Raw genomic sequence first — 25,509 nt, 5'->3', positions numbered from 1 at the left:
AATTTGGATATAAGTGTTAAAATGTCCAGTGCTGACAAGAGTATAATAAACTAGCCAGGTACAGTGGCTCATGCCTGTAATCCCAGCTATTCGGGAGGCTCAGGCAGGAGGATCACTTGAGACCATGAGTTTGAGACCAGTCTTCAAAACCCTGTCTCCAAAAACATTTTTTAAAAGTCGCCAGGTGCATGCCTGTAATTCTAGCTACTCAGGAGGCTCAGCCAGGAGGAGAACTTGAGACTGGAAGTTTAAGGCTACAGTGAGCTATGAATGCACTACTGCCTTCCAGCCTGGGGAACAGAAGGAGACCTCATCTCTAAAAAAATGAAATAAAGTGGGCCAGGCACAGTGACTCATGCCTGTAATCCCAGCACTTTGGGAGGCCGAGGCAGGTGGATCACTTGAGGTCAGGAGTTCAAGACCAGCCTGGCCAACATGGTGAAACCCCATTTCTACTAAAAACACAAAAATTAGCCGGGCATGGTGGCAGATGCCTGCAGTCCCAGCTACTCAGGAGGCTGAGGCAGGAGAATCTCTTGAACCTGGAAGGCGGAGGTTGCAGTGAGCCAAGATCACACCACTGCACTCCAGCACTCCAGCTTGTGTAACAAGGTGAGACTCCGTCTCAAAAAAAAAAAAAAAAAAAAAGGAAATAAAGCAGTACTATTAAATAGCAGCCTTATAAAATAGTATGTTTTTTTGGAAAGCAATTGCCCAGGCCTGCCAGGTGACCAGCTCCAGGGGATCATGCACCTTGCGTGGACAACTTTATGAGGTTACATTTGCATTGTATTCAGTGTGAATGCTGTGATTGTGCTGATGGCAGCCCTGAAGTTACCAATGTACATCAAATGTCACAAAAACATGTGTGCATGTGTTCACTTATGAAAATAAAAAGCTAACAATAAAACCTAAATATCGGCCGGGCGCAGTGGCTCATGCCTGTAATCCCAGCACTTTGGGAGGCCGAGGCAAATGGATCACGAGGTCAGAAGATCGAGACCATCCTGGCCAACATGGTGAAACCCCATCTCTACTAAAAATACAAAAATTAGCTGGGTGTGGTGGCGCGAACCTGTAGTCCCAGTTACTCAGGAGGCCGAGGCAGGAGAATCGCTTGAACCTGGGAGGCAGAAGTTGCAGTGAGCTGAGATGGCACCACTACACTCCAGCTTGGGTGACATAGTGAGACTCTGTCTCAAAAAAAAAAAAACAAAAAACAAAAAAGCAACTAAAAAACCATAATCATGGAATAAGGGTAAGTGAAGAAAAGACATATGCAAAACAAATATACAAAATAGGATGTATATAAAATGTTTTTTAAAATTCTCCAGATAATGGGGTTATAGATGTTTTTACTTTCTTGTATATCTAAATATTTTTTAAAAAATACGTTTTTCCATTATGCTGCAAAAACCATATTTCTCATTTTGAGAGAAATTTTATCTTAAAATTACATTTTCAAAAAGTGATAAGTAGAATAATTATGGTATATAGAGTATTATACCAATTATCTCTTTTTTAAAGAATGTATTTAGAGGAAAAGGCTGAATGGATAACCACCAAACCATTAACAGAGGTTATCTTGAGACAGTGGTATCAGGGTTGGTTTTAATGTTCCTATGAATATATTTTTTTTGTTGTTATTATCATTTATTGAGCCCCTACGACATGCAAAGTGCTCTCCTGGGTGCTTTACACACATTGTGACAAGTAAGGTCCCAACAGCCTCTGAGGTGTGCATTATCGCTGCGAATCCATTTTACAGGTGAGGAAATGGAGACTCAGAGAGGCAAAGCTGCTTGCCCAAAGCCCAACTCCAGTTTGCTAAGTGACATCTTCAAGCAGACACAATACTGGCTTTCCTCTGTTCAAGCAGAAGGGATCTATTCATCAGCAAAGGTCCACTGTGCTTTTTCCAAGGAGGGCAGCCGTGGGGGAAGAACTTGAGAGGGTGGTTGCAAGCTGCCTTCTGCGGGCACCAGGGATGTGCGAGAGCCTCAGAGCACGAACTCTTCCCACAGTAGCCCAGCTTGGCCAGTGTGCAATGAGGAAGAGAAGTCCCGGTCAGCCAGTGGCAGAAGGCTGAGAAGGCTAGAGGGAGGAAAATAGAAAAACCCTAGCAAACGGCACTCTGAGTGAGTCTGGGACTACAGTGAGGAATGAGGAATTCAGGGAACGACAATCTGAGCAGCAGAGTGTAGGGAGAAACGGCAGAGGCAAGAGGATTTTAAGAAATGTCAGGCTGCCCTATGAATTGAGTCTCGCAGAATATGAAATTGCCTGTTCACTACCTCTGAGTGTCTGAGTTTCTCTGAAAGTGGCACCACATTGAGAATGAATCATGCAGGGCCCCCAAATGTATTTGTGTTATATATATACCGATCTATTTTTCTTTATTATTTATTTGTTTATTTGAGACAGAGTTTCACTCTTTTTTTTTTTTTTTTTTGGAAGCACCAGAGTCCATGAGGCATTTTATTTGTAAATGTATGTATTACATCCCTCGAAAAAGAATCCCAGGATTTTCCCTCCTGTGTGTTTTCGTCTTGCTTCTTCATGGTCCATGATGCCAGCTGAGGTTGTCAGTACAATGAAACCAAGCTGGCGGGATGGAAGCAGGTTATTCTGCCATTTTTCTAGATCTTTGAGTTGCACATCAAATCTGGGGCTGATCACTTCACACTTGTTTAGCCTGCCATGCTTCATCATCACAGTGAGAAACCGGACGATGACTTTGGAGCACGGCCTAATAAGCACCTGGCGTTTGCCTCTTTTCGGCATTGTTGATGCTCTTGAGAGCATCAGCCAAGACATTCATGCGCACCGTTGTGGCTTAGATTGCAGGATTGCGCCGATGGCAGACGGATGAAATTGGAGCTCTCCTGGAGTTTCACTCTTGTTGCCAGACTGGAGTGCAATGGCGCCATCTTGGCTCACCGCAACTTTTGCCTCCCAGGTGCAAACGATTCTCCTGCCTCAGCCTCTCAAGTAGCTGGGATTACAGGCATGCACTACCACACCCGACTAATGTTGTATTTTTAGTAGAGACAGGGTTTCTCCATGTTGGTCAGGCCGGTCTCCAACTCCCGACTTCAGGTGATCCACCCGCCTCGGCCTCCCAAAGTGCTGGGATTACAGGTGTGAACCACTGCACCTAGCCTATATTTTTCTTTATTTTTTAAAAATGTGCAATAAGCATATGATTAATGTCATAATGGGGTGGGGGAATCCATATAAATCCTTTAGGTGTTTTAGAAGAATTGTTTCTTAACACAGAGAATAGCTTGGAGAACAGTTAATAATTTTATCAACCAGGAACCCATGGAGATTGCTCATGTCTTTTCTTTCCAGGGCAGGGTTTGACAGAGAAGCGAGTCCCCAGTACTGAAAGGGTTTTGTGAACTGCAGGAGGCACTTGGGCTTATGCCCTGCGTGTCTGTGTGTGTCTCAGAGAGAGGAGAGGCATGTATGCCATTCCAATTCAATTTAGTCCATTTGTATCAATTCACCTGGCACTGTGCCTAATCACAGGTTAGGTCTCCAAGGTGAAAAGGCATTTCCACTTTGCCCAGGTTACTCATCTTCTGTGTCCCACAGAGGACAGCAATTTCATAAGGACAGAAATTCCATCCACTTGGCTCACAAAATCCCTAGCACCAAAATACAGCACCTGGCACTTATGAGACGCTCACTATCATGTATGTTGAGGAATGAAACAAGGGCTGACACTCTGGAAATGCATCAGCTTTTCCCTTGAAAGCACATTGGAATCTTTCATTGCAATTCTCTTTTGTTAGTTGAACTCTTAGGTAATACGAGGTTTTAGTCTGTTTTCATGCTGCTAATAAAGACATACCCAAGACTGGGTAATTTAAAAAGGAAAGAGGTTTAATGGACTCACAGTCCCACATGGCTGGGGAGACCTCACAATCAAGGTGCAAGGCGAATGAGGAGCAAAGTCACACCTTACATGGTGGTAGGCAAGGGAGAGCATGTGCAAGGGAACTCCCCTTTATAAAAACATCAGCTCTCATGAGACTTACTCACTATCACAAGAACAGCAAGGGAAAGACCCATTCTCATGATTCAATTATCTCCCATCCAGTCCCTCCCACCACATGTGGGAATTATGGGAGCTACAATTCAAGATGAGATTTGGGTGGGGACACACCCAAACCATATCACATGGGCTCACAAATTCAAAGTAAAAAATCCAGAGATGGCCAGAAAAGGAATCAATGTAATAGAATTATCAATGGGTATAATAAGCAATGAAATATTGGCTCCTCTAATTTTTGCTGTTTATTCATTCATATTTACCAAGCACATACTATATGCCAGATATTGTGCTAGGGTATGGAAGATATTAATACAAGCCCTTAATCTGGCCATGATAATGGGATAAATAGAGCATCCCTAGAATTAATCTTACCCATTAATAATAACAGATAGTATCCAGCACTATGTTCCAGGCATTGTTCTGAGTTGTCTCCATGTATTGTTTTATTTATAGTAACATTATTTTATCTCTATTTTACAGACGAGCAAGCTGAGATTCAGAAAGGTTAAGTAATTTCTTTGTTCATGCTTCCCAACCAGCCAGGGATGAAGATCAGGCTTCAACTTCTGCCTTCTGATAGCTCCCCTCACCCTCTTAACAGTTCCCAGGGAGTTTTCCCACAAGTGATCCTGAGATCACAGGTCTCCAAATCCCCAGGGATGCTGGATAAAAATGCAGATTTCCAGGCTCAGGGCTGAGGAATCAGAATCTCCAGGAGGAAAGTCTGGAAATCACCACTAATCCAAGTGATTCAGTTATGCAGTAAAGTTTGTACAAAATAGAACTCAAATATGCTGCCATCCCCTCAACGTGAGTTCACAAAATCGCTAGCATCGACCACATCTCCCACTCCCACTTCCTACCAAACAATGAGCAGGAGGAAGAAACAGAATAGGAAGAAGGGAAAGGGAAGGGAAGGGAAAGGAGGAACTTGCCCCAAATTGGGCTCCATTTTGGTTTAGGGCAGATCGATGCTCAGCCCTCTGCTCTTCTGGTTCTTGGACTTACAGAACTACTGTCCCCCCAGCTTTAGAAGCAGCTGCTGATGGGCCCGACAAGCCTCAGCAGAAGGCACCCTGAACGGCTGGTGACGTCTGCCCAGCTGGAGCAGCTGAAGCAGCAGCCGGAACCCTAGATGCTCATCCCTTCTCACATCAGAACACAGCTGCTCTGGGTCATTGCCCAGTGAGCAGGGTCCATCATCTGTAGTCAGGGAGGATTCAGCCAAAAGGACTCATGGAAGGAAGGGGGAGTAGAGACGACAGCCCTGGCTCCAAACAGGCTACGTGATGCTAGAATGGGGATGCAAAGCTCCATGCCATGGGAAGTGGTGTGAGGATAGGGTCTGCAAGGCCCGCAAGGGGAAATCCACCACTGGTTCTCACCAGCAAAGCATGTGGCCACTGTGAGCCCCAGCCTTCTCATTTGTAAAAGGAAAATAGCCATTATTGTAGGAAGCTATGAATACTGCTGCCTGTGATTTATTGAACATTTTTTGTATGTCAGACACTGTCTTGAGTCAATCGTTCAATCTTCATAACAAATATCTATTAAATCATTCTGATCCCCATTTGACAGATGGAAATGAGTCTTAGGTTAAGAAACTTGCCCAGGCTGGGTGCAGTGGCTCACACTTGTAATCCCAGCACTTTGGGAGGCCGAGGCAGTTGGATCACTTGAGTTCAGGAATTTGAGACCAGACGGCCCAACTTGGTGAAACCCGTCTCTACTAAAAATGCAAAAATTAGCTGGGTGTGGTGGTGCACGCCTGTAATTCCAGCTACTTGGGAGGCTGAGGCATGACAATTGCTTGTGACTGGGAGGTAGAGTTTGCAGTGAGCCTAGATCATGCCACTGCACTCCAGCCTGGGCAACAGAGCAAGACTCTGTCTCAAAAAGAAAGGAAAGGAAAGGAAAGGAAAGGAAAGGAAAGGAAAAACAGGGAGGGAGGAAAGGAAGGAAGGAAGGGAGGAAGGGGGGAGGGAGAGAGAGAGAGAGAGAAAGAAAAGAAAAGAAAAGAAAAGAAAAGAAAAGAAAAGAAAAGAGAGAGAAAGAAACTTGCCCAGTATTTCCTAGCAGGTAACCAGTGAAGACAGGATTTGATCCCAAGTCTGTCTGATGCCAAAGCCTGTCCTCCTAATAACATCCACAGCTTCTCTAGTGTCCCTTCCCCTTCTTGTTTCTGTGACTAAATGCCCTGAACCATGTGGTCTTCGTGGTTTCAAGGAAAAGAGGCATCACTGTCTTTCCAGCCCCACATTGCTAGTAAAAATGCATTAGTTCCTCTGTGTCTGGCAGAGACTCAGCAAGATGTAGCATGCAACCAGCGGAAGTGCTGTCAGTGCGCAAGGAGCCCCACGGGTATCTAGCAAACAGACCAAGTCTCAGCACGGCCAAGTAGCACGTCAGAAACGTTCGTCTTCTTTCCAAAGGGTCTGAACTGAGGAGATAATCTGCAATGGAGGCTGAAGGGCTGTCCAGCACCACAGAGCTTCATGGAACACCCAGGCCCCTGAGTTGGTCCCCCACTCTGATCTCATGTCCTGCTGTTTGCCCCTCACTCACTCCTGCTTCTATCTATTTGTACCTCAATGGGGCCACCCTCATTCCCACCTCAGGGCCTTTGCACTTGCTGTTACCTCTGCTAAAAATACTCCTCCTTTTGCCTTGGAGAAGCTGTCCCTGGATCTTCACAAGACTTTGTCCTTCTTGTGGTTCAGGTCTCAGATCACAGTCCCCTCCTTGAGAGACCTCTCCTGACTACCCCTTCTAAATTAGCAGCCCCAGGCCAGGTACAGTGGCTCACAACTGTAATCCCAACACTGGGAGGCCAAGGCAGGAGGATTGCTTGAGCTCAGGAGCTTGAGACCAGCCTGGGCAACATAGCGAAACCTCCTCTCTTCTAAAACTAAAAAAATCAACTGGGCTTAGTGGTGTGTGCCCGTAGTCCCAGCTACTCAGGAGGCTAAAGTAGGAGGCTTGCTTGAACCAGGGAGATGAAGGCTACAGTAAGCCATGATCGCACCACTCCACTGCAGCCTGTGGGACAGAGCAAGACCCTGTCCCCGCCCCCCAAAAAATCAGCCCCTAATCTGTTTGTATACATCATGTCTCCCTGCTTTACTTCCTTCGTAGTGCTTACTACCTGAAATAATTCTGTTCATTATTTGCCGACATGATAGAAAAGTGCCTGGCAAATGATTGACTCTCAGTGAAGATGTGCTAAATGCAAGACTTCATGAATGATGAGGAAATCTTACTAACATCTTTTGTAATAAGGACCCAGGTACCTATGTTCAAAAGTACCTCAATCCTTCTAGTTAACAAGGGCAGAGACCACGAGAAACAACACTGTGTTTAGTAGCAACTTAACAACCAGCCAGCAGTTCTATCCACAGACACACACCACCGGGCATGGTTCCAAAACTAAAAAGGCACTAATTGCTTTTCTATAAGGAGGTAGAACACAGTCCCTCCGTGTTCTTTAGGCCTGATGGTCTGCATTATCGGATCTGTTACCGTGTTAATTGTTCCTGTCTCTTACAGCCAGTTTGGGCTTTCTTCTGCATATGTCTGGGATGGTGACAGGTTCCTATATAGAGGAGTACTGGGGAAGCCTGTGTGTGTGTGTGTGTGTCCGTGCATGTGTACACGTGTGTGTATAAAAGCAGCCACACTCTGAGAATGGTTAATGGGCAGCCAGGCTGTCTGTGCTCAGGGCCCTAAGACTGGCCCAGGAAAGGGCCAGGGGGGTGGGGGGTGAAGGTGGAGCGAGCTTCACTTGCGCTCACTGCCTTTTCCACAACAGGAGTGCAAATGCTTGCCCAGCTGGAGTGAGTGTGGTGAACTCAAGTCGCCTTTAGGAATGGCTGAAAAAGCCCACACCTGGAAATCACTCCCTCCCTGCTCCTCCACGGCAGGTTGCATTTGGGAGACGCTTCGGTCATTAGAGAAATGAGCCAGGAGTGAGCAATTCACCAGCTCTCCAGCACTTGGTGGAAAGCAGCAGGCGAGGATGGATGTGGTTGACAGCTTTCTTGTGAATGGAAGCAACATCACTCCTCCCTGCGAACTCGGGCTGGAAAATGAGACGCTTTTCTGCTTGGATCAGCCTCGTCCCTCCAAAGGTAAGTGTCGGAAGCTGTTATTTTAATCCAGGAAACTACTGAGTTGTGGGAGAAATCAGCAAAGGCAAGGCTGATAAAAAAATATATACATAACCAAGTCATTGTGAGACAAGGCTGGATAAAGTCATATGTTCAGAAGTTTGCAGAAGAGATTAAAAAGCAGAATAGAGTCAAATATTCTTATTGTCTCCCATGGGAGAGTTGGGCATTCATGAATAGGACTTGAGGGAACAAAAGCAGGGGAGGAAAAGCTGAGTGAAGCAAGAGGGAGTACAAGTGTCAAAACCTGAACTTACAAGCACAGCAGAAAAGGTGTTGTCACCATGCAGCCGTTTTCTTTTCTTGGGGGGAAACCAGCATGAAGTGGTTACAGTGAAATCATGCTTAGCAGCCAGGAAAGAAAGTGATCACTATTCACTTGAGGAGCTTTGTTCTTAAGAAAAAGTGGTTCCCTGAGTGATCCTTTAACAAACCAACCTTCTGAAAACAAAATAATTCAGTCTCTGCTTTCCTCAGTTTGTTTCTGCAAAATGTTGTCGGGACAGGAATGGTGGGTCCAGTGATGTACACTCCGGTAAGGGGGGAAATCGGTAGGAAATCACCCTTGGCTTCGGGTTTAGCATTCTGTTCTCATCACCTCCATCCCTCCCTCTTGCTCCTGTTACCGTCTGCAGAGTGGCAGCCAGCGGTGCAGATTCTCTTGTACTCCTTGATATTCCTGCTCAGCGTGCTGGGAAACACGCTGGTCATCACCGTGCTGATTCGGAACAAGCGAATGCGGACGGTCACCAACATCTTCCTCCTCTCCCTGGCTGTCAGCGACCTCATGCTCTGCCTCTTCTGCATGCCATTCAACCTCATCCCTAATCTGCTCAAGGATTTCATCTTCGGGAGCGCTGTCTGCAAGACCACCACCTACTTCATGGGTAAGTTGCTGCTGGTGACTCTTTCTGGAGCTTGCCCCAGACCCCACTCAACCCCAGACCTTCCCAAACCTCTGACAATCACAGCAGAAGAGCTCTGCTGAGGGCTGAATCACAGAACATTAGGCTGTGCACGGCTGTGTGCAAGGACATTGGTGCTGACTTGACGGTCATCCTTATACGTTCCCCGTAAGTCGGTCCCCATCATCCATGTTGGAGGTCTGTTTCTAAGAGTGAAATAAATTGATAGGAAAACACAGGGGCACTTAATTTTGCTTGATTCTATTTGAAGGGAAGAGGGACTTGCTTCCTTATGTTTGAAGTCAAAAGTGACTTTAAGCTGCTCTATCCCTTTCTGGAAGCTGTTGACTGTGTCCTGGGCTATACCCAACTTGAGTCCTGGCTTCTAGGGAGGGTAAGGATTATGGAGGAGGGTTCTTTGCCATTGTTCCTCTTGTTTTCTTAGGGAACAGGGACTATTTGAAAACCAGTTCTATCACAGTTCCAGATTCTCTTGTCAGGATTCACTTCTCAGCCTCTTCTCCCCAAAGCTGGGACCATCTCTGGCAGAGAGAGAGAGAGAGGTCTCTGCCCCTAGATGAGGAGTTGAATTTGCTCCTGGGGGCTGTGGGGTTGCTAAACTGACCCTGATTGGCTGAGATATGTAGCTGTTTCCCTATGCCAAACAAAAATGATGATAATTAAAATCATAAGAGCTAAATTTTTTGTGCTTTTATGCACCCCATGTGGTACTAAGTGCTTTGACTTCCATGATCTTACCTTATCTCCCAACCACCCTATGAAGTAAATGCAATGATTCTTCCTTGTCTCACTAAGGAAGAAACAGAGGCACAGAGAGGTTTATAATGTGCCTAAAGCCACACAGATGGTAAGCAACGGAGCTGAGATTTGAGTCCAGATTAGTAGCCACACAGTGGAGAGCATGCTACCTTCGTTTGCCAACTGCTGTGGTTCTCCTGGAGTTGAACAAAAACACATTTCTTGGTCCTCTCTGGGTGCCAGATTGCCTAGTCCCTTGCCCTTTCTGAGAATTAGTTGGGAGAGGGGCAGAGGTGGGAAATAAGTAGGGAGTTATTTTTGTTCTGACCCAAGCCTTGAAGAATATGCAGAAGTGAGTTGGGCTAGGGTAGTCTTCAATGACCGGAAAGCTTTAAAAGTCTTTGTTTTTCCCAGTTGAGGAAGTGGGATTCCGCACTGAAAAAATGATGATGAATTTCTGACCCTCGTGCCACCAAAAACCAAGAATGTGTCAATCCGTGTCCAAGTCCTCTGGGAAAAAAAAAAGACGAAACTTACAAAGGAAAAAGATCATTGTTAAATAATGAAGCAATAATAATAACTAGTGCTGTAGATGTCTGAGGCCCATCCATATATATCTTATGGTAATGCTGTTTGGAAACCTTAACCAGAGAATGTGAACCAAGGTTTAAAACGAGTGTTTTCATGGTGGCAAAACACTCTGAGTGCCACAGAGTTGTTCAGTTTGAAATGTTTAATTTTATGTTATGTAAATTTCAACAGCAGAAAAACAATTTTATTGGCCAAAAGAAAAGCAACATCATTCTGAAAGTATTTGCAATACCATAATAATTTTGTTGGATTTTTAATTCCAATAATTTAGGTTCTTCTCTTAATTTTGCAGTCTCCTCAATACTAATAATTAACATTGATTAGCTCCTAATTTGTAGCAAAAAGAAAAAGAATGCTTGCCTGCCAGTGAGTTTATAGTTACTGAGGATCCATTACACAGAACTGACTCTTAGAGAGTTTTGGGCTATACTCTCGACTCTAAATGTCATCAACTCTTTAGGGTAAAATCCAGTAAAACACAGCAAATCCTATCCCCAGAACATGAGTTTTTAGTTAATGGTTTGGGGATCATAGACTTCTTTAAGACTCTAAGGAAAGCTAGAGCTAGGCTCCTCAGAAAAATGACATTTTTGGGTATAGTTTCAGAGAATTAGTTTATACCCATAAGAATAATGAGAAACTAAGGACCCCAGTTTCAGGACCTCTGCTCCCAAATTTATATTAATTCTGAGGTTTAAGAAATCTTGGTAAGAGATATTCAGAAGAATTGACAGAATTTATAGCAGAAGGACTCTCCAGGGAATTTTAAGGGAATAATAGGACATTTTAATAAGTATGCATATACAAATACAAAAATAATGGAAATTCAACTTTTTGGACAATGCTGAAGCACATATTTTTATTTATTTTTTATTTTAATTTTTATTTTTTCCATAGGCCATCTAAGACCAAGAAGTACATGATTTATTTTATTTTATTTTTGAGACAGAGTGCCTCTCTGTCACCCAGGCTGTGATGCCCTGGTGCGATCTCAGCTCACTGCAACCTTGGCCTCCCAGGTTCCAGCGATTCTTCTGCCTCAGCCTTCCAAGTATCTGGGATTACAGGCACATGCAGCCATGCCTGGATAATTTTTGTACTTTTAGTAGAGACAGGGTTTCACCATGTTGGCCAGGCTGGTCTTGAACTCTTGACCTCAAGTGAGCTGCCTGCCTCGGACTCCCAAAGTGCTGGTATTACCAGCATGAGCCACCACACCCAGAAAAGAAATACATTATTTTAAATGAGGTGTGTTTGATATCTTTCTCACTGTAATGGTGATGCTTGCTCATTCTACAAAATACAGAAAAACAAAAACAACGAGACAGGAGACTTTATAGTCCCCCACCCCGAGAAACCTTTAGTTACCATATGGGGCATTTTCGCTTGTCTTTTTACTACTTACTTTTTTCAACGAGCTGCATTTTGAAATATAGATTGTTTCACTATTAAGAACAGTATGTACTCAAAATTTTTAGAAAAAGCCTTCATGCCTCCAGCTCAGGTCACAGTGACCTTTCAGGGTCACAGAACCCTTGAGAATCTTGGGTTTTTAAAGTCAACTTAACTATGCAGACCATACTCAAAATTAGAGCTTTTCTTCAGATTTTAGAGAAACCTCTTCTGTGGGGGCAAGAACAAATTTCATCCCCTTGGTTATTAATTGATGAGCCTAAGCAGGTGTTAGGTGATAATCAAAGCTCAATAAACTTATTAAAAATTGGCAATGAGATGTATTTACAAATCCATTTCTTTAACTGCCTTAAACCCTTTCTGGAACAAAGCTGAGAATAAATCGTCTTTTAAAAATATACATACACAATATTTCTTTACCTTCTAAGAGTTTTCCTTTGATATCAAACCTGTGCGGATCAGATATATTCAAGCTAATGTGCAAATAAACTTTGGATTTCAGAGTCAACATAACCGGCTTCTTTGTTCCTTTCCCAGGCACCTCTGTGAGTGTATCTACCTTTAATCTGGTAGCCATATCTCTAGAGAGATATGGTGCGATTTGCAAACCTTTACAGTCCCGGGTCTGGCAAACAAAATCCCACGCTTTGAAGGTGATTGCTGCTACCTGGTGCCTTTCCTTTACCATCATGACTCCGTACCCCATTTATAGCAACTTGGTGCCTTTTACCAAAAATAACAACCAGACCGCGAATATGTGCCGCTTTCTACTGCCAAATGATGTTATGCAGCAGTCCTGGTAAGGTTGCATTGTTTATTTTTAAAAATACAACTTGATGTAATTTTGCAATATTAGGAAAAGCTGAGATGCCTTGTCCAGAGTGGTTGGGGGATCAATTTCCTGGAGACTTTTTGAGGAAGTCATTCTAGCCTTGTTCTAGGATAATCATGATAGCAAACACTTAGCTGGGGAGCCCTGTTATAAATGCCATGAGTATGTTAATTCAATCAATCCTTTGAAAAAACTCTAAGATAGGTATTACTGTTACTGTGCCCATTTTGCAGTTGAGGAAACTGAGACTTGGAAAGCTTAAGTTTCCCAATTCACAAACCTAAGGAAGAGGCAGAGCCTCTGTGTTCACCATTATGTAGTATGCTTTTAAATGCTGTAGTGGAGGGTTAAGCTAGATTAATTGTAGAGCTATGATTTTTTTTTTTTTTTTTTGAGATGGAGTTATGCTCTTGTTGCCCAGGCTGGAGTGCAATGGTGTGATCTTGGCTCACCACAACCTCTGCCTCCCGGGTTCAAGCAATTCTCCTGCCTCAGCCTCCAGAGTAGCTGGGATTACAGGCATGCACCACTATGCCCGGCTAATTTTTTTTTTTTATTTTTAGTAGAGACAGGGTTTCTCCATGTTGGTCAGGCTGGTCTCGAACTCCTGACCTCGGGTTATCCACCCACCTTGACCTCCCAAGTACTGGGATTACAGGCGTGAGCCACCGCGCCTAGCCTTCTTTTATTTAATAAAATTTTTACTTTAAAATAGAGATTGGGTCTCACTATATTGCCTAGGCTGGTCTTGAATTCTTAGGCTCAAGTGATCCTCCTGCCTTGGCCTCCCAAAATGCTGGAATTACAGGCATGAGCTACTGCACCTGGTAATGATTTTCTAAAGAATTAAGACAGAGCAGGGAATGAGTCCCAAATCCCACATGGTTTTTCTTAGAGTTGCAACAGCTCCAGTACTTACCCAGAGCATTTTACCAGAAATAAAAAGGCAAGATTGTAATACTGGTTCCTTAGCTTACTAACTGGGGACCTTGGGCAAGTTTACATAAGCTCTCTGAACGTCAAGTTCCTTATCTCTATAAGGAGTTTAAAATGTGGATATTTAAAAAATCTCCCTCATTGGGTGACTGTAAGATACAAAGGAGAATGTGTGCATAAAAATATCATGATAAAAAAAGGCTACACAAATTGCGGGGTATTATATTTACCAATTCCAAGGACGTTTTAGAAGCAGGGAACTAGACATTGAGTAACAGCCCCAAATTGAGATCATCTCTGCTTTTTTTTTGCTTTCCTCCTTTCATTTCAACCAAGTAGCACACACACAAAGGAATTACGTTGCAAATGAGAGGAATATTTCCAAGGCTTGAAAAGGAATCTTATCAAAACATGTCAAATTGAAATGAGAAATGGCCCAGCCACCATGAGCCTCTGACAATTTTATGGCCTAATCGTGTAACCTCACACATGCCAGACTGCAGAAGTGATTTAGGGGCCAGACTCATAAAGAAGGAGGCTGTGATTCCTCAGGAATCAAAGATGTTTAGAGAAAGCATAGCTCTACCCAGCCAGGCACTAGAATGATGATGCCACTGTGCCAGCCTCACGGGGTCATGGAGAATGGACACCCATGTAAATGTTTGAGCTGCTTACGGGTCAGAAACAGCCAGAATGGCATGTTTTGTAAGACTCAGAAGGTTTTCCATTGTCTCTGCCTAAGCACTTGATTACTCTGTTGTTTGGCAAATGGTATACTGTGATGCTTAAAAAGCATACCTTCTAGGTTCTGGAATCATATTTTGGGGGTTCAAATTCTACCTCTGCTACCAGCTGTGTGACTTTGGACAAATTATTTAAGCTCTTTAAGTCTCAGTTTCCTCCTCTCTACTATAGGTATTAAGACAATAGCACCTACCTCAATGGTTATTATGAGAGTTAAATGTAATGATGTGTGTAAAATGCTTCGCCTATATGTAGCACATAGAAATCCTCGATGTATGTAATTTTTAAAGGTTTTTAAAACAGCTTTATTGAAATGCTATTCACATACTCTCATTTTTTAAAGCTTACATTCTTTTTAATACATAGACTTCTTTCAAGCACAGAATTACACCAAACTTTTCCAATTAAACTAGTCCTTCATCAGAGACTTCATCTAAAAAAAGAAAAGAAGTAAACAACGTATAATGACTGAATCGCCAGACATGAAGTTGCCAAGGATATTAAATACTAGTAATTAATGCGTTTGCTCAGGCCAGTAAAAATAAACATAAACCCTATTCATTCCTTCCCATTTGAGTTTGAAGGCCTAAAGTTGCTGGTTATTGGATTTCTTCTGATTTCATTAGGCACACGTTCCTGTTACTCATCCTCTTTCTTATTCCTGGAATTGTGATGATGGTGGCATATGGATTAATCTCTTTGGAACTCTACCAGGGAATAAAATTTGAGGCTAGCCAGAAGAAATCTGCTAAAGGTAACTATCTTGTAGCTGTGCGTTTATGCCAAATGAGCACAAAAGCTTGTTTTCTATCATTTAAATAGAAATACCCGAGTTTATGTAAAGTTTGTTGGAAAATTTTTAAAGTATTCTTATGGGGCTCTGTGTCAAGAAGCATAGTCATGAGACCCAGTGTCTCCATTTTCTCATCTGTAGAATGGGGAAATCATTCCTTTCAAAAGCATTCTGAGTGGAATAAAGTAACACACACATAACCCAATAACAAGCCGAGGCCTCTTCTGTGCCAGAAGTTCTGTAGTGCTGTATTCAGACAGTGCCCCTTCTGCAACCAAAGCTACTTGTAATTCCAGCCTCTTTTGTGTCTCTCCAAAGGCACTGGAAGGGATTTGATTCTTAACCCACAGCCGGCTTTTTGTTGTCTCCTTCTCCTCATCCTCTCTCCTCCTTTTTATTCTCACCCTGCAGTGGCCACAAAGCCTCACTCCTTCTCCATTCATTACAATCCACTGTCCATGAAAATTGACCTCGACACCCTTGTTGACATAGCTTTTCCCTTCTCACTCCATGCCCCAACTCAGCTCTCTACTGCGTAGATAACTGAGTCTCTCTAGCTTCTTTGGTTTTCATGGGTTTTTTTCTTCTTATCCAAATTCCTCATAATAAAAGCAATCTGGAATCTTACCCAGCAAGCCCGAAGCTTCCCTCTGGGGAGCTAATGAAGGGAAGGAGAAGAGTGTGAATATTCATTCTTTAATAATTTTTTTCTTGTAAGCTACATGTGTAAGATACTGTTTTTATCATATATTTTACTCATTTTAAGCAGCTTTTCATTGAAGGGAAGAACTAGGATAGATCAGTGCTTACCCATGTCAGTGTAAGGCCAGGTCGTCTGCCATTTTTCAGTTTCTTTTTGGTGTGGCCTTCTTCGTGGAGGGTAGTGGGGGCTCCATGCCTTCTACCGGGCATGACCCATCCCCAACAATGAGTGGTCTCTTGCCCACCCAGAAAGGAAACCCAGCACCACCAGCAGCGGCAAATATGAGGACAGTGATGGGTGTTACCTGCAGAAGTCCAGGGCCCCGAGGAAGCTGGAGCTCCGGCAGCTGTCCACCGGCGGCAGCAGCAGGGCCCACCGCATCCGGAGCAGCAGCTCCGCGGCCAACCTGGTGGCCAAGAAGCGGGTGATCCGCATGCTCATCGTCATCGTGGTCCTCTTCTTCCTGTGCTGGATGCCCATCTTCAGCGCCAACGCCTGGCGGGCCTACGACACCGCCTCTGCGGAGCGCCGCCTCTCAGGGACCCCCATTTCCTTCATCCTCCTCCTGTCCTACACCTCCTCCTGCGTCAACCCCATCATCTACTGCTTCATGAACAAACGCTTCCGCCTCGGCTTCATGGCCACCTTCCCCTGCTGCCCCAATCCTGGTCCTCCAGGGGCGAGGGGAGAGGTGGGGGAGGAGGAGGAAGGCAGGACCATAGGAGCCTCTCTGTCCAGGTTCTCATACAGCCATATGAGTGCCTCGGCGCCACCCCAGTGAGCTGTCCCCTGACCCTCCACTGCAGAAGGAAGGAGGCGAGGAGGCAGAGGAGGAAGAACAGAAGAAGAGATCAGGAAGAGAAGGAAGCAGGGGTGATGGAGAAGGAAGGCTCCATCTCCAGTGGGAACTCTTCAAGGTCTGCTTTTCATCCTTCATCTGGATTCCAGAGTACTGCTTCAGTGGGGCCATGACTTGGTTTCTAGGCAGTTCAAAGCAGGAAATGTTAAGTAACACTCACCATCAGAAAAACCTCAGCAGGCCAGGGACAGGAGTCCACAGGGCTCATACTGCAAATGGAGTTGCTAAGCACATGTTCAAAATGGAGATGTGGGGCCTACTGAGCTTTCAAACTTTCTAGAACATCCAAGGTGGGCTCTCACTCCTCCTGTGACACATTTCCATGCTCTGCTTTTTCTGCTCATGCAGAATTGTGGCGGTTGCTCTGCCTGCAGGGAGCCCGTCACCCTCTCACGTATCCGCTGTAGCCTTCCACCACATTGTGACCACAAAGGGAACATGAAGCAAACCCTCTCTGGCCATTTTGTCCTGGGTATGACAGCAACCTGATTTCTTCATCTTGAGGTTGGCCAAGAACATTCAGAGTCATAAGCTAGTTTTCATCAGAATAGCATAAGCAATGTCTGAAAGATGGAATTTTGAACTTATTTCTTTTCTTTTCTTTTCTTTTCTTTCTTATTTTTTTTGAGACTGGGTCTGGCTCTGTCACCCAGGCTGAAATGCAATTGTGCCATCTCAGCTTATTGCAAACTCTGCCTCCTGGGCTCAGATGATCCTCCCACCTCAGCCTCCATAGTAGCTGGGACTACTGGGATTATAGGCATGAGCCACCACGCCCAGCCTTGAATTTAGCATTTTTAAAAAGAAAAGAGTATAAGACAAATAGCTGGATGGAATTCTATCTTACTTTAAGAAATGTTAAGTGGCAGAAGGTGCATGGGAGTATTTTTTCTATTTTAATGATATATATTACTTAATTTCTCCTTTATGTGGTGATATTAAACCTTACGACTTCTTTGCCTCCACTCAATTTCTCATATTCATCTACACTTCCTTTTTGCCAGAAAAGATCTCCAGGAACAAAGGAGCATTGTAAGTTACATGTACCTGGCCAAAGGTAGAAACACATATAATCAGGCCCAGAATTAAATCTGGCATACTTGGACTCAGTTAACAAATAGCTTTTGAATGTCAGAACTGTCTATGCCTTTAAATGCAATCTATATGCTTGCTAATAATTGGCTAATTTTATGTATATGTGTAAACCAAGCATAAATTATGTCCTTTACATATAAATATACTCTTTGGTGTTCTTTAAAAAAAAAAAGGATAGTTATTGGATATAGGAATTCAGCTAGTATTATAATTTTACATTCCTTCATGACCAAGTTTCATGTGAACTTCATTTCTTAGCAGAATTAGTGTTGAAATATCTCTTCTCTGACTTAGAAATCTTAAATAAGATACAAGCGGTACATTCAGATACCAGGAAGTGCATTTCTAGAATAGTATGTATCAGTTCAGTCTACCAACACTTCTTACTTTTTTTTTAGAGCAACATTGTCCTGTCCACTTACACAAATTAACATGAACATATTTGACAGAAGCAAGTTTGCCTGCTACTGTGGGAAGCAAACAGGAAACAAACAAATAAACAACAACAACAACAAAAACCATCGTTCATTGTTTCATGCCTCTAGGCATCTGAGACGTGAGCTTTGCTTTTTCTTGTTTCCATGGGGTTATGGCCATCCATTGATCCAGGTCTGATGCTCCGTGTGGCACACAAGGATTTCAATTCTCAAAAAAATTCAATCTGGAAAGGGGAAAAGGAAAGAGAGTGACAAGAAGTGATGATGAATAGCGTAACCGATGTGTAATGGGACAAGATGTGAGTGTCACATTTTTGGAGAAGGGAATTGTCACGTGCTAACAGAAGAAATTATTGAGTGCGTGACTAGTACAGGGGTACTCTCAAGCCAGACTTCCTCAGACTGAAATCTAATTTTACTATCTGTTACTAGCCACCTCAGTCAAAGATTTCAAGGTAAAAATTCAACCGACTCAAACACGCACTGCTAAAATGGTGACAATAAAGGGTGTAAGAAATGAAAATCTCTCCAATATTTGAGTAGGTCCTACATTATCTACAATTTTCCTGCCAGAAGAAAAAGTCCTCCTTTCTGGCAGTGTTAGCACATAAATGAAGATAAATTAGGACCCCAATATTGGGAAGCTCTGGAAGTTCCAAAGGCCTGTTAACCTAAAAATAGCTGCTAAATTCTAACTTCAGATTAGCAATGAATAGCTTTTAGGATGACCACGTCTCATGCACTAAAATACATCCTGTATTTTATCTGGCAACCCTACTTAAAAATATTTTTAAAGCACATAAAAAAAAGTTTAAAAAAAATTTAAAGCACATAAAAATAAAAACAATTTCCCAGACATAGAGTAGTAAAATGCCTCTGTTCACTAAATTTATTGGAAAGTCTTTCACATATGGAAGCTTGTTTTAAAAAGAATTTTAAAAGGCATTAACTTTTAGAATCTTTGTCCTTTAAGAAGGTCTGATTTTACTCTTTTTTAAAAAATTGACTTAATCCTATTCTAGTACTTTGTTAACTGCCTTTATATCATGCTAAAGTAGAATGCTAATTTGAGTTTGAAATACAGTGGCTAATAGAGCTAAGAAAACACATTCATCATCATTCTCTGGTATTTTCTAGTGTCTTCTGGTAGCTCCCACTCATCCCCAGAGTAGCCAGGTAGAACTTGAACCCTGGAATGGAGACTTGTATCTTTGCTCTTCAGTTAAGCTGCATGTCTCAGTGGCTTCTTGTACCCCAGTTCCTGTGGGAATCTTGTATCATAAGCGTGTAGTAGTGAAAAAGCATGTATGTATTTCTGTGGCTTGTTTACACACATCTGTGTATGTTTAACCGGTGTTCCCATGGTTCAAATCAAATGTAACCTTCATGAGGCCGACAACGGTTGTTGAACCTCCACTGTATTTCCTTCCAGTGTTTTGCCCAGTACTCTGCACTTTGTGTGTTCAATAAACGCTGTTACTGACTTCCACTGTGCACCTGTGCTTCCGGCGCCCTCTCTGTCCACAGTTGTGATTCCCAACAAGGAAAGGCACATTCTTGGGGAGGTGGAGGGGCATGGCAGCAGAATTTCTAGAACACTTTTTCCAACTCTGGTGTATCCCCATCCAAGATTCTAGGTGTAAGCATTTGCTGCCCCCCCTTTTCTCTCCTCCTTGATGTGTGTGTGGGGAGAGGGTGAATGTAATCAAAGTGATGCCATTGGGCTGGACGAGGTCCCCAAATGCCAGTGGGACCTGGACCCCAGCTTATGTCCAGGCTGTTGACACCATCACAAGAAGGAATTCAAGGACAAGTCAAAAAATAGAGTATAGAGATTTATTGCAAAGGGAAAAGTACACACTCAAGAAAGGGGGATGTGGGTATACTCAAGAGAGAGACACACAATGGAGTTTGGGGTTGCTACCTCTACTCTATGGGTTTCTTTTTTTTTTCTTTCTTTCTTTCTTTTTTTTTTTTTTTTTTGAGACACAGTTTCATTCTTGTAGCCCAGGCTGGAGTACAGTGGTACTATCTCAGCTCACTGCAGCCTCTGCCTCCTGGGTTCAAGCAATTCTCCTGCCTCAGCCTCCCAAGTAGCTGGAACTACAGGTGCACGCCACCATACCTAGCTAATTTTGGTATTCTTAGTTGAGACAAGGTTTCACCATGTTGGCCCGGCTGGTCTTGAACTCCTGACCTCAGGTGATCCGCCCTCCTCAGCCTCCCAAAGTGCTGAGATTACAGGTGTGAGCCACCGCGCCTGGCCAAGTCTATGGATTTCTTTAACCAAGGGGTAGAATATTCATGAAGATTCCTGGAAAAAAGGTGGAGATCTCTCAAAGATGTGATGCCACCCATTTTTACACCAAATATGGATGGTCTCAGAGCTGTCATGGCACTGGTGGGTATGTGTTTAGTATGTTAATGAGTGAATAATGAGGTCCTAGGTGAAATCTAGTCAGATCCAGCACCATGTTGGATGCAGTCAGTCTTAGCCAGCTTGGTCCACACCCTGGTTTTCAGGGTCTTATCAGCCCACAGCCTCTGTGGCTATTTCAACAGTTTCCTTTTGCTAGTCATGTGAAACTGCTGCCTGGAATTTTCTGTTCTCCTGAGACCACCCTGTATTATTCCTGTCTCAAAAGATGTCACAATGGGAGGGTGTTGTACCTGTGCATGATGTGAAGCCACCGATGGAAGAGGGCTAGGAGCCTGTGGTCTCTCGTATCCCTCAGCTTAGAGCCTCCTGCCCTCATTCCCTTTAAGGAGAACAGTCAAAAACCATCAACACGTGTCTAATTCATACTAAAGTATCCAGTTCACTCATTAGCAGTGATAAATGTTGTCAAAGCCACATGGCTCGCTTGGCCCTTCCCTCCCATCCATCTGCTCTCCCGCAGGGCCTCTCTGGGGACCGCTGGGAGACTTTCTGGGCCACCTGAACCCATGCTACATCTGCCGACTCCCGGTGGCTGACTCTGCTCCAAGCATGGCACTCCCCTCCCTCTGCCTCCTTTAATTGGATGTTTCTGACTTCTCTGGCTTCCTGGTCCCCCTCAAGTATAACACAGAGCCTCCTGGTTTCCTAAACCTGATGCCACAGCCCAGGGCCAGCCTCACAACTCCAAGACGCACCTCAGGTCTTAGAAACCCAGCCCAGGTGGAATTTCAGATCCTCCTTCTTGCCTAGGAAGAGAAGTCAGACAAGTATACATTATTCAGCACTTTTCAGCACTTAGCATTGTTCACAGAACATAGCTCAATACACATTTCAGGGAATGAGTAGATGAGAGAACCAACCAATACACTTGAATGGCACTGTTCCTTGATGCCGGTTCTTTCCTGGTGTCTTCGGGAAGGGCATACCTTCCCAACCAAGAGGCCTTTCGTGCGGAGGGTGCAGCAGTGCATGATAAAGGAGGCAGTTGATTGGGCAATTGTGTTTCCAGTCGTCCTCGCTGTATGTTATGTCTGGTAAATTTTGCTTTTGAATTCACTGACCATAAAAGCCACTTCTATGAGAAAAGAGGATATACTCTGGATTGGAAATTCTAAAGTCTGTATCCCAGTCTCAGCATCTATCACTAACTTACAGTGTGGCTCCAAGCAAGTCAGGTGCCTCCCTGGGTATCAATTTCCTCTTATACATAATGAGGGATGGGGGTTGTGGATCTGATCCTGTGTGACTCAGTGGGTCAGAATGTGCTATCCTTGGTTGGGTGCAGTGGCTCATGCCTGTAATCTCAGCACTTCGGGAGGCCGAGGTAGGAGGCTCACCTGAGGCCAAGAGTTCAAGAACAGCCTGGGCAACATAACAAGACCCTGTCTCTATGAAAAAATACAAAAATTAGCCAGGCCTGTGGCATGCACCTGTAGTCCCAGCTACTTGAGAAACCGAGGTGGGAAGATTGCTTGAGCCTAGGAGGTTGATACAGCAGTGAGCGAAGTTCATGCCACTGCACTCCAGCCTGGATGACAGAGCGAGACCTCACCTAAAAAAAAAAAAAAGTATGCTACTCTTTTACTATTCCACACCCTCCCTTAATTACATTCGCTTCCCATTGACTTTGCAATCAGGGGAGCTCCTTGACACCCAAGCACCGAACCAAGGCTTCCAGGACAAGAGATCAAGAGGAGGGGCCTCAGGAGGAGTTTCCAGGCTCCCGGTCCCTTCTAGGTCACAGCTTCCCAGTACCACCAGTAAGAGGCTCATCTCTGGAACACCAGCCTCATCCAATTAAGATGTAGGCATAAAAATCCACTCCAGGCCAGGCGCGGTGGCTCACGCCTGTAATCCCAGCACTTTGGGAGGCCAAAGCATGCAGATCATCTGAGGTTGGGAGTTCGAGACCAGCCTGACCAACATGGAGAAACCCTGTCTCTACTAAAAATACAAAGTTAGCCCGGCATGGTGGCGCATGTCTGTAATCCCAGCTACTCAGGAAGGCTGAGGCAGGAGAATTGCTTGAACCCGGGAGGCAGAGGTTAGGGTGAGCCGAGATCGCGCCATTTCACTCCAGCCTGGGCAACAAGAGTGAAACTCAAAAAAAAAAAAAAAAAGTCCACTCCAAAACCAAATGTGGCCTAGGATTGACAGGGGTACCAACATCTATTAAAGCCTGCCCTATATAGGCACTGTGAGAGTCACAAGTGACAGCAGGTGACAATGAACAGTGGCAGGAGGGAGGAATGAATGTCTGTTACATGTGGTCTCTTATTTAATTCTCCAAACAACATGTGTGAGGCGTCATTTTCCACATTTCACAGGTGAAGGGATTGAGGCGCTGAGGGGCAATAATACGTCCCATACGTCCCAGGTCAGACAGCTAGTGAATGACAGAGGCAAGGGTGAGCCCCGTCCTCATTCCACCAGGCTGCTGTGGGATTAGCTGGCATCCACCAGCTAAGGAACCAAGAGCTGCCTATTTAGCTTCCTGTAAGGCTTTATAGTTCTGAGGCCATGTGCTGTAATGGCCCTAAGGAAGAGAAATCCCCAGACTTGTTCTCTTTTCTTCCCTCCCCATGTGGACGTCTGGGCCTCTCTCTGAGCTCCCTGAATGTGGAGGATTTGAAAGCTGAATTTTGCGCTTGTGTCCTGGATGCTTCCATCTCTATGCTTATTTTTAATTTGTGTGTGTGTGTGTGTGTGTGACAGGGTATCACTCTATCGCCCAGGCTGGAGTGCAATGGCGTGATCTTGGCTCACTATAACTTTGAACTCCTGGGTTCAAGCAATCCTTCCCATCTCAGCCTCCTCAGTAGCACTACAAGTGTGTGCCACCATGCCCCTCTAATTTTTAAATTGTTTGTAGAGACGGGGTCTCATGATGCTGCTGAGGCCCATCTTGAACTCCTGGTCCCAAGTGATCCTCCTGCCTTGGCCTCCCAAAGCACTGGGATCACAGGCATGAACCACCACACCCAGACCCCTGTGTTTATCTTTAGAAGGAAGATAATATACTTTGCCATTTCATGGAAGCCAAGTGATAGTAACAGTAAATGAACTTTCAGCAAATTATCAGCATTATTAAGGTAGATCTGTTTTCTCAGAATCATCAGAAAGGAGACAAATACCGTCCAACTGACAAATACAGTCCAAGCTGAGGCTTATTGCATCAGCCTGCAATAAAAAGCTTTCTGGATTTCCCCTTCACCTGTTACCTTTTGAGCAAGTCCGCCCTTCCCTAGTGAAACATGCAAGTTACTGTTACCCACAGGGCGTCGCTGGGGTGTTCAATGTCCCCCACAACTTCAAACTCACCATATCTAAAATGGAGCCAATTGTCATATCCCATATCACTTCTCTTCCTGATTCACTCTAACTGTTAATGGTACCCCAGCTTCCCAGGTTCGTAGACTCAAAATCTAGCTCATCTTTTGAAAGATGGTATTAGGAAGGGGTAAAGAACTTCATCTTTGGAGTCAGAAAGACTGGAATTCATTTCCTAGGCCCGGCTATGGATGGAATAGTGGGCAAATGACTCCGCCCCCAAGTCTTAGATTCTTCATCCATAGTACTCACCTTACAGGGTTTTTAAATTTTTATTTTATTGTGTTTCCAACTTTTATTTTAGATTCAGGAGGTACACAGGCAGGTTTGTTACTGGGTATATCGCATGTTGCTGAGGTTTAGGGTCTGAATGATCCCATCACCCAGGTACTGAGCATAGTACCTAATGGTCAGTTTTCCACCTTCGTCCCCTTCTCTCCCTCCACCTTCTAGTAGTCCCCAGTGACTCATGTTGCCATCTTTATATCCACAAGTACACAATGTTTAGCTCCTACTTATAAGTGAAAACACGCATTACTTGGTGTTCTGTTCCTGCATTAATTTGCTTAGGATAATGGCCTCTAGCTGTATCTATGTTGCTATGAAGGATATTATTTCATCCTTTTTTATGGATGCATAATATTCCATGATGTATATGTGCCACATTTTCTTCATCCAATCTACCTTTGATGGGCACCTAGGTTGATTCCACATCTTTGCTATTTTGAATAGTGCTACAATGAACATGTGAGTACCTGTCTTTTTGGTAGAACAATTTATTTTCTTTTGGATTTATACCCAGCAAGGGGATTACTGGGTTGAATGGCAGTTCTGTTTTAAGTTCTTTGAGAAATCTTCAAACTGCTTTCCACAGTAGCTGAACTGTTTACATTCTCACCGACAGTGTATAAACATTCCTTGTAGGGTTTTTGTGAGAATTAAGTGATATTAAATAATATTAAAAGATTATAATGATATTAAATTTAAAAGGGATACTGAAGGGGTTCTAGACTCAGGTTGCGATTATAGACAGAGAATGACAAGTTGTCCAACGTTCCAAAGAGTGGGATGACATGTGAGTCCATGATTTGCTAAGAGATCATGAAATTTGTCTTTCAACATGTACCCCTTCACCTTTCTCCTGCCCCTACAAATATAAAGGGGAGAAAGAGAGAGAATTTCTTTGACAAGGTGGTCAACTGAATGGCCAGGGAATTCTGCACCATTTTCCTTTTCCCTCACCACGAAACCACATCTTTCAAACCTTGCATCTAGAAACATTTGCGGAGGGTGCTGTTTTTGTCACAGGGAAAATGGATCCTTCCTCTCATGGGACCTCAATTTGGGAACACAGTTCCAAGGGAACTTGCGTCTCCTGGATTCAGGGTTTGTTTCTGGTGTCTGGTGTTGCAAAGTGTTAAGAAAGAGCCTGACTGGAGCCAG

General features: G+C 44.0%; 1 protein-coding gene, 1 long non-coding RNA gene and 1 pseudogene across 3 annotated transcripts; 1 reads left to right on the top strand and 2 right to left on the bottom strand.

Annotated features, from left to right (window-relative positions):
* Positions 1 to 2,434: 2,434 nt before the first annotated feature.
* Positions 2,435 to 2,839, bottom strand: LOC117086308 (annotated as a pseudogene). Its single transcript, XR_004438273.1, has one exon. The product of XR_004438273.1 is annotated as a 40S ribosomal protein S15a-like (transcript).
* A 4,179-nt stretch (positions 2,840 to 7,018) lies between these two features.
* LOC117085242 lies at positions 7,019 to 16,541 on the bottom strand. The gene is made up of 3 exons (XR_004437891.1): positions 16,210 to 16,541; positions 10,222 to 10,403; positions 7,019 to 9,340 (listed from the first exon to the last, which is right to left on the bottom strand). It is a non-coding gene; the product is annotated as an uncharacterized LOC117085242 (long non-coding RNA).
* Positions 7,859 to 16,691, top strand: CCKAR (cholecystokinin A receptor). Its single transcript, XM_033213933.1, has 5 exons — positions 7,859 to 8,190; positions 8,865 to 9,116; positions 12,435 to 12,696; positions 15,036 to 15,163; positions 16,154 to 16,691. Exons 1-5 carry the CDS (start codon positions 8,079 to 8,081, stop codon positions 16,684 to 16,686), a joined length of 1,287 nt encoding a protein of 428 aa, XP_033069824.1. The 5' UTR covers positions 7,859 to 8,078; the 3' UTR covers positions 16,687 to 16,691.
* Positions 16,692 to 25,509: the final 8,818 nt, after the last annotated feature.

Source organism: Trachypithecus francoisi, unplaced genomic scaffold (genome assembly GCF_009764315.1).
Source record: "Trachypithecus francoisi isolate TF-2019V2 unplaced genomic scaffold, Tfra_2.0 Lachesis_group1, whole genome shotgun sequence".
NCBI lineage: Eukaryota > Metazoa > Chordata > Mammalia > Primates > Cercopithecidae > Trachypithecus > Trachypithecus francoisi.
Note: the sequence above shows the minus strand (reverse complement) of the source record. Positions and strands in the feature narration are given on the sequence as shown.

Excerpts from the sequence above, each read along its gene's own strand:
- CCKAR (XM_033213933.1), top strand. The coding sequence starts at position 8,079 with ATGGATGTGGTTGACAGCTTTCTTGTGAATGGAAGCAACATCACTCCT. Across the intron at positions 8,191-8,864 it reads TCAGCCTCGTCCCTCCAAAG|AGTGGCAGCCAGCGGTGCAG; the intron begins GTAAGTGTCGGA and ends TACCGTCTGCAG. Across the intron at positions 12,697-15,035 it reads GATGTTATGCAGCAGTCCTG|GCACACGTTCCTGTTACTCA; the intron begins GTAAGGTTGCAT and ends TGATTTCATTAG.